The sequence below is a fragment of the Rutidosis leptorrhynchoides genome, chromosome 3 (genome assembly GCF_046630445.1).
Source record: "Rutidosis leptorrhynchoides isolate AG116_Rl617_1_P2 chromosome 3, CSIRO_AGI_Rlap_v1, whole genome shotgun sequence".
In the NCBI taxonomy this organism is placed as follows: Eukaryota; Viridiplantae; Streptophyta; class Magnoliopsida; order Asterales; family Asteraceae; genus Rutidosis; species Rutidosis leptorrhynchoides.
In genome coordinates this window covers 495,665,999-495,675,362 of record NC_092335.1, presented here as the reverse complement: position 1 = coordinate 495,675,362, position 9,364 = coordinate 495,665,999, and the positions used below count along the sequence as shown (strand labels likewise).

General features: G+C 37.4%; 1 protein-coding gene across 1 annotated transcript; it reads right to left on the bottom strand.

Moving 5' to 3' along the window:
• Positions 1-969: 969 nt before the first annotated feature.
• On the bottom strand, positions 970-4,751 carry LOC139901780 (receptor like protein kinase S.2-like). The gene is made up of 6 exons (XM_071884457.1): positions 3,611-4,751; positions 2,784-3,115; positions 2,575-2,710; positions 2,325-2,473; positions 2,103-2,220; positions 970-1,400 (listed from the first exon to the last, which is right to left on the bottom strand). The coding sequence occupies exons 1-6, from the start codon at positions 4,749-4,751 to the stop codon at positions 970-972; spliced, it is 2,307 nt and encodes a 768-aa protein (XP_071740558.1).
• Positions 4,752-9,364: the final 4,613 nt, after the last annotated feature.

Below are 9,364 nucleotides of genomic sequence, written 5' to 3'. Positions count from 1 at the left end.
AGCGATGGAGAGAAAGAGAGTAATAGATAAAAAAAAAGGCCGAACCTTCGGTGAGATGCCGTAGGTTGGAGAAGGAGGAGCCAAACAACAAAAAATGGCGTGGATCAAGAGGATCGGAATTAGGAAGAATAGAGGTGGCTAGGAAAAAAATTAGGGTTGCAACAAGACAAAGAAGCGTTTAAGGATGTCTCAAATTAATTATCAACTTTTGTGAATAGATAAAATTATTAGGTAAAGTTACTTTATATCCTTACTTTTGCATGTAATATAAAAAAAATATAAGTAAAAAGTAAGGAGCAAAACTGTGAAATAAATAAAAAGTTAGTGTATTATTACATTTCTTTAACCGTGTTTTTGTCTTGAGACAATCAAATTGGGACAGGGAGAGTAATTTGGAAGAAGACTATATTAATTATGAGGGATGTCTCCCCTATGTAGGAGGCAATAATGTTTTTATTTAACTTCTAATCAATTATCAATGTTTGAAATTCAAATCAATGGTTTATAAATAGAAGAAAGTCAAATATGACATCATTAGCCAAATCAAATTGGGCCTAAGAGCACGAGGTGTCGTGATCGTGTATTTCGGTGTTTATTTCAAAGTCTAGAAAAGACGATGAAATTAGAAAAGTGGAGGAGTGGTTCGTTGACCATTTTTCAAAGTCTTGATGAGAGAAAATATGATGTGGACCAATAAGAAAATGGAATAAGTAAAAAAATTAAGAAAAACCCAAATTGTGATAAGCAACGTCGGATCTTAGACACTGAAAAAATCGACTTCGAAATGGACATTGAGGCGGTATCGAAGGACCGTTGATTTCAGTGTCCATTTTTGAAAGCACCGAAAATAGACAATCGACACCTGGTGCTCTAATACAAATTATATCGACCTCTTCCTATAATATTAACCCTAATACAAATTATGATTGTGTGTTACTTGTATAGTCCATGTACAACATAATATTTGCATCAAAAGCTAGTTGGCACATACGGGAGAATAGTTTCTTCAAAACGACGTTCGATCTCATAGAGCTTATCTAAGTCTGCTCCATCTAGTTGTTTCTTTCGAACTATCCAGTATCCATCATCTACAGACATCATATATATGTATTCCAAGCTCTGCAAAACTTGTTCTATTGTAGGCCTATCATTAGCATTGTTTGCAACACATTTTAATGCGAGTGCACCACATTGAAAAGAACCGTCGATGGGGTAGTTCTGTTTAAGACGTTCATCCATTTTTTCCGTTAGATTTCTTCTACTTGATAGGATTTGACGTGCCCACTGAACCAAACTATACTGCTCATCAGGATTATTGTTACCTATTGCTGGTAGGGCCGTTAATATTTCCAATAACACCACTCCTAAACCGTAGATGTCACTCTTCACATTATAATGACCTATCACATTCACGAATTTCGTCAACCATAAGAAACAAAGAATCATTTTAACTTTCTCAATATCCATTGCAACTAAACCAACAAGGTTCTAGCGCGTGCGCACGCGCGCGCGCACACACCCACACACACATATATTTTGGTAAGCGAGAAAACCCTCCTATGAACGAGCACATTGGCTCCCTCATAGAAGGTAAAACCTCGGGTAATCAAGCCCCCCGAGTGCGAGACCTAGTACCGGGTGAATTGCGCATTATGCGCACCCTCTAGTCACACTCCCTTTTTGAACAATTTGGTATAGCCAGGAATTGAACCCGGGTGGTGTGCTTCATTAGCCAACTCGGTGGCCTATATATATATATAGTGAATGGATAAAGAGAGAACTAAGGGTGGGATAGAACCTATAGAACCTACACAAATTGAGCTCAATCTGCACACACAGATTGGCTCAATCTGCACACAGATTGAGCTCAACCTGCACAAGTTCTCTGAGTTCTCTCTAGATCCTCACCATATATATATATATATATATATATATATATATATATATAGAGAGAGAGAGAGAGAGAGAGAGAGAGAGACTTTAAAACAATGGTATTTTGGTTTTCTAGTTGAAACAATCAATGGTTCTGGTAAAATTATATCAGTCATTGAATTATTAAATCTGAAAAAACTTAATTGTCACTAAATTTTTCAACGACGTACCAGTTCTCATATACTCAGGGTCAATAATGTAGTGACTAGCAATCAACGTACTATAAACAGTTTTAATACGAAGACTAGATTTCTCCAACCCAAAATCAATCAGTTTTGCATTAAAATCCTGCAATAACAAAGATAAAGTAAAAAGTTTATCAATGTAAGTATCAAAACAAAAATACTGAAGAATTGTATCAGAGTCATAAGTAATGTGGATCAAAACAATACTTGATCTAGCAATATATGAGAGCTTTGTACACCACCGCATATAACAGGATCTTTAGAATGCAAATAGCCGAGTCCACGGGCTACTCCTATCATTATTTTGAGTCGACTTACCCATGAAAGTGGTTCGGCTATATTAAGGGCATCTGCAACTAATTCGTGTCAGAAAGCTACTTTTAACATTTAAATAAATAGTTCAATTCTTAAGTAAAGATATATAATAATACTTCTCAAGATGATTTATCATAAGTACCGGTGAATAAAAAGACATCCAAAGTTCTGTTCTCAATGTACTCGTAAACAAGCAAGTATTCATCTCCATTTTTGCAGTATCCCAAGAGACTAACAATATTTGGATGGTTCAGCTGTCCTAAGAAACTTACTTCTGCCTGAACTCACAGATTTCTTAAGCTAAATTAAGCAAATTAATCTCATTGTATGTTTACATTTACTAGTACATACCAGACACTTATCATATCCCAGAGAGTTTTTTATACAACGCCTTTTGACAGCAACAGCAATTCCATCACCACATGTTGAAGACGAAAGAGACTTTGCGTCGATCCAACCTAAGAACACTTCTCCGAAATATCCCTTACCCAAGAGCAAATCTTGACTGAAATTTTTTGTACCGATTTCCAAATCAGAAAACTTAAACCGTTTCAAGATTGGATCAGTAAGTTTGAAATCTGCAGGAACTTGCTTGACATCTACAGTTGTATTGTGGGCTATCAATTCAGTAGCAATTCTAATACTTCTTTTGATATCATTCAATATCTTTGAAGCATTACTAGCTGAAATAAATGAACATAAACACATTATATATTTCTAGTTCGATATTCCCACCACCATACTATGGGCCTGTTTACTCTCACTTATTGATCTGATACTATACAGCTCAATTTAGAAAGTTAAATGTCACTCAATCCGAAGAAAATGTCTACTTATAGAAAACATAAAGTAAGAAGGTCATTAACACTCATATCCAAACAACACTTAATATCAAATTAAAGTAAAGAGGCCCTACGCTATTTCTACATGTTAATCAATTAGTGTTCTATATACATATGCAATGAAGTATGCAGATACATTAAAGAGTTATTTCCTTTGTTGTTATCCGCTCTTTTCATGGGCCTCTGAGGTTTCGGACGTGTATGCGTCTGAGCCTCACCTAAAGGGGTTTTACCACATGCGATTCCCGTATGGATTCGTTGTGGGGGTTTCCTCCCGAGGGGTAGTAGGACAGTAGTGGTTCGTCAAAGGAAATGATTGGGTAGGTGGTTTCTGACATCGCGTTTGGACCCCGTCAGTGACTCTAATCGCCCCATTCATTTCAAGATGAGTTTGAAATATAATACCAGAGCTCCCTCCATTAGAGACGAGGTGAAACATATCAAACATTCTACCAAATACTTTTTTCCCTGTAGCTTGCAACGAACGATTTGTTTTGTCTTGTATGGTAAGCAAAGACTCGAGCTGTACAACAACCTCAGCCATGGTAGGGCGTTGCTTCGGATTATTGTGCAAACATCTTTCAACGATCCCAGCAAACTCCTTCAAACATTTTGGAGATATTTGACCCTTTAATTCTGAATCGATTATATGTTTAAAGTTGCCTTCTTTAATGAAGTCTTGAGCCCATGTTGCTAAGCCCCATTGTTCCTCATCAAGAGTTTTATCCACCGCTCGCTTACGGCACAACACTTCCAGCAATACCACTCCAAAAGCGTACACATCAGACTTCCTAGTTAACCTTCCGGTTGTGAAATAATTTGGATCGAGATATCCAAAAGTTCCTTTAACAAGTGTGTTCACATAAGTGGATGGCTGGCTAGTTGGGCCTATTTTGGACAACCCAAAGTCTGAAATTTTTGCTGCCCAACTTTCATCTAACAGAATATTAGAGCTTTTTACGTCACGATGAATGACGCCAAATTTAATTCCAGTACCAGTGTGAAGGTAGTGTAACCCACGACCCGCACCTATGCAGATCTTTAGACGTTGAAGCCAAGAAAGAGGGGTACCAAGTTTATGGAGATGATCTTCAAGTGTACCATGGGGAATATATTCATATACAAGAATCATCTCTTTTTCATAGTTACAATAACCGATTAAAGTTACTAAATTACAGTGACGCAACTTGGAAAGCATCTCAACTTCTGCCCAAAACTCTGCTTCCCCCTGATTGGACATGGAATCCAACCGTTTAATGGCAGAAACAACGTGACACGATCCATTGAATATTTTACCTTTGTATACTTTTCCAAAACCCCCTTTCCCAACTACTAACGCTTCGTCAAAACTTTCTGTTGCTGCAATAATTTCATTAAATTCAAAGTGACAACATTGTTGTGACAATTGCACGGAGGAGGAGGAAGAAGTGGACGTCGAGGGCCCACATTTGTTACCCTTGCTAGTATCAGGAAACATAATTGTTGATGAAAGAGATGTAAAAATTATATTAAGTTTGATATCAATGAATAATGGAGATAGTGATCTGATAAAATGATGATCTTCCTGGACAGAGATGCATCTCAACATGACTCTGACTTAGTCTACAATTATGTTAAACTAGTTTAGTCAACGCTGAAATCGTATAAGATGTATATTACGGAGTGATATCAATGTTTATGTTTAGGTGTCCTCATCCAATGTATTTAAAATGTATATGTATATATTTTGTTTCACTTTTTTTTTTTTTTATGCTATCTGTTTTATGTCAGCACATCAAATTCTTTGGTCACATATCTATCTATCTATCTATCTATCTATTCTTAGTTATATTTGTGAATTTTGTATACATTCGTATATTATTGATTATTTAATAATTAATAATTGGGTTAAAGCTATAAATTGATCAATTCAATTATCTCAACTAGTAATGAATATAATATAATTCCATTATATATATGTTACCATGAATTTACATGAACAATACTAAGTTTTTTAAGTTCACTGACAATGATTTATATAGACTATAGACCAACTTAGTTAAATGGCTTTTTCTGATCAATTTCATTGGTTTGTGAAATTTACAAAATTCTTTTAGTTGATTTTTTCAAATGATAGCATCTTTTTCAACAGCCTACCTTGAATATATACCATGTACAAACAGTATTTCATATATTTAATAATTTTAGAAATAAATGATAACACACTTGTTAATTGGCTTGCTAAGTGATAAAATCAGCCAACTTGGCAAGATGGCAATGCTTCTAGAAAACGCCCGATCACGTTTGTGTTCGCGTGATTTTATCGATCTGTTTCTCCTACTACACTGGATTTTCCCAGTGAATATTAAATCGTAGCCCTCATTCGAATCGAAAACTTCAAAAGTACACCAGGAATCGATATGAAATAAACTTTAAATGTGAAGTACATTGTAATATACAACATGCATAAAAATTACACACATTAACAACAAGGAGTTGGCGTAGTGTAGTGACTTGCATTCCCATATGGGTGGTCAAGGGTTCGACTCTCACTCGCTGCAAAATTTCTCTTGCTGTAACACCGCACATTTCATGGGACTCGGAGGTTGCGGACGTCTTGTGTCAGGGCCTCACGCGATGCGCGTATCGATTCGTTGTGGGGGTTTTCTCCCGGGAGTTGCAGGGTTTGTAATGATTCATATCAAGAAAATGATCGGATGGGTAGGTGTCAACATCGGGTTCGACCCTCCGTCAATGACTCCGAACTGCCGTTGAGAAAAAGTACACATCAATGGTCTAATGATATTTTTAACGTGGATTTTGTAGGTGGAGCATCATTTGTTTAATTGCAGTGGTGCTAACCCAATAGTTCTTGCCCAACTTTCTTATTGTTTCAAGCTTCATGGTCAACTTCTTTCATGCTGGGTTTGTTCGCACCTACTTGGTTAAGGCAACTGCATACCAAGTCACATGCCGCTGTTATCTTCTCTCTAGATGCCTCTTCAATGACATCATGATCAACAATCTCAATCAATTTATTTTCCCCTAAAACAGATTACTAAAGGTCCTCAATTGATCACCATGCACTCCATCAAAGCATGTACGGATCACTTAGCTCTTCTTGGATCCAAGATGGATCCTGAAGACATCACCGATCGGGTGCTTGATGGACTTGATGACTCGTTTCAAAGCGTGATCGATGGTGTTAATGCTCGTGAAAAAGCTATTACCATTGAAGAACTCCATGAGAAACTTCTCAACTATGAGTTTGCCATAAAGAATCAACCCACCATGCCTACCATGCCTGTCACGGTCAACTCGACCTTCACATGCCCTACAACCCGAAACAACAACAATTACAATTCAACTCACTCCTCTGGTTCTTCCAACACCAACAATCCTAATCGATCCACTGGGTTTTCGAATACTAGGACCAACAACACATTCACAGGCTCCCGTCCATTTCTTGGCAAATGCTAATGGTGCAATGCTAACGGACATTCACTGCAAAAATGTCCTGTATTTTTCGAGCAACACCCTAATATCACTCCCCCCCCCCCCCACAACTTTTCACCAACTGACTCCTTCCACCACTGGCTAATGCCACCATTGTTTTGGCATCTTCATCATCTGAGTCGTGGCTCCTAGATACAGGGGCATCACACCATATCACTAATTTCTTGGCTAATCAATCACTTCGTAACCCATATAGTGGCACATATGAGATCATCCTTGGTAATGGTATAAGGGCTAGGTATTTCTCACATTGGTTCGTAAACTTTTTCTACACCATCTAAAAAGCTTAAGTTGTCCAATGTTTTATATGTCCCTCGTATGCGTCGAAACTTATTATATATCTTTCAATTATGTAAAGATAGCTATTTACCGATCATCTTCACCTTTGATTATTATGTATTGAAGGATCTCCTAACGGGGTTATTCTTATCACAGGACAACCTAAAGATGGTTTTTATTAGCTAGCTTCTTTAGTGTCATCGATTCTAGCATATTGTAGTGTTCGAGCCTCACCAAAGGATAGGCATCATTGTCTTGGCCATCCTTCTCTATCTATTTTTATGTCTTTAATGCAGTTGTTGAGCTTAAATATTCATAGTAATTTTTCCTTAAGTTGTAACTCATGTCATTGCAATAAAAGTCATAAGTTACCTTTTCATAGCAGTACTTTGCAATCTCATGCACCACTTGATATTATTTACAGTGACCTTCGGATATCTCATGTTCTCTCAATTGATGATCACAAATATTATGTTGTATCTGTTGATCATTTTACGCATTACATTTGGTTCGATCCACTTAAAAGGAAATCTGACACTAAGGATGTGTTCATTCACTTCAAAGCACTTGTTGAGAAGCATTTTAACACCCATATTAAAACTCTATATTCGGATAGTGGCGGGGAGTACATTGCTCTCACCGAGTACTTGTCTGTCAATGGGATCTCATAACTCACCTCTCCTCCGCACACCCCTGAACACAATGGCTTTGCTGAAAGACGACACCGACACATTGTTGAAAAAGGATTCTGCCTTATGTCGTATGCTAAACTTCCTACTACTTTTTGGATGTCTGCTTTTACCACCGCGGTGTAATTAATAAACAGGATGTCAACACCTACTCTTCAAAACGAATCAGCATTTTATGCATTGTATGGATAGTTGCCTAATTATCTCAAGCTTCGAAGCTTCGGGTGTCTATGTTATCCATGGTTTCAGTCCTATACTACTCATAAACTAGATACAAGGTCGCAACCGTGTATCTTTGTAGGATATTCCGCAATTCAGAGTGCTTACTTCTGCTTTGATCCACAAACACACAAAATCTACACTTCTCGGCATGTAAAATTTGTTGAGAATGGATTCTCTTATACCACTTTATCCACCGAAACACATGATTCCGACTATCCTACTATGGAATCATGGTGTAATATTCATCTACCTAACATCAACACAAACTCTCCCCCATCCTCTTTGCCCACTAGTGATACACGTACCTATGCGCATGGCACTCGTGCGTATCACGTTCGGCGCGCACGTCCAGAATATTACCAGAACATATGATTAGGAGGTGCGCACACGTGTATTGCTTAGCGCACACGAAACCAATTGGATATGATCTTATCCATAATTAAGCGTGATCCTTTTTCAACAATAAACCTGTTATTTATGGTTGTTATTCGATAGGATCTAAAACCTAATTATGAGATAATCTTGGGTTAGGGTTTTATTATTTATATGACCCTAACCTCCTTCATTCGACACAACGTTTTTTGTATTACTCGAACTTAAGATTGCATCCAGAAAACACTCTTACGGTGACAGGTATGTTCCATGAACATAAACCCTATGCAACCACCTTTAGTGGCCATTGTTGCGGCCACTGCCATCAATGGTGGATGTAGCTTTGATTACCCTTTCGTAGATCCTCATCTAAATAAGGGATATCCACGGTAAACCAGACCAGAGATCAAAGCTATAAACATTCTTAAACACTCCCTCATGCACTCAACATTAACTTTGGTATTTGAGCAGATTTATGTTTGATTAAATGGCGCCATCCATGGGACCATAACTAGAATTGCGTAAAAGTTTTATACATTACGAGCGGTTAACTGTAAAACTTCTAATCTTTTTATGGTTATTTTTGTGTAACAGGTTACAATGGGAAAGTCTGTGTGATGACCAGTCCTTATCCACCTGAACGAAGTCATCAACATCTGGTCCCATTGCGATGGTCGACTCCAAGTAATGTCCTTAAAATGAGCTAATGCACAGCGGAATACTTTAATTCGTACCTGAGAATAAACATGCTTAAAAGTGTCAACCAAAAGGTTGGTGAGTTCATAGGTTTATCATAACAATCATTTCAATATATTAATAGACCACAAGATTTCATATATGTATAAACATAATACACTCGCAAGTGTATGTAAAGCATTCTAAGTGGTTGAGCACTTGGTAACCATACTTAACATTTAATCAACGTCGCATATTCCCTTTATTATGAATTCTCACTACACTGTACCAAGTGTAGCCTACAAAACGAAGTACTGTGCAACCGTTGAATACTGGTCGTCCAGTCCGGTTGGGGTTG

What these genes read in the sequence shown, in the direction of transcription:
- LOC139901780 (XM_071884457.1), bottom strand. Translation starts at nt 4,751, where the DNA reads ATGTTTCCTGATACTAGCAAGGGTAACAAATGTGGGCCCTCGACGTCC. An exon ending in TGACGGGGTCCAAACGCGAT is followed by an intron (nt 3,116 to 3,610) that starts GTCAGAAACCAC and finishes CATTTATTTCAG; the next exon opens with CTAGTAATGCTTCAAAGATA. An exon ending in CTCATATATTGCTAGATCAA is followed by an intron (nt 2,221 to 2,324) that starts GTATTGTTTTGA and finishes TTGTTATTGCAG; the next exon opens with GATTTTAATGCAAAACTGAT.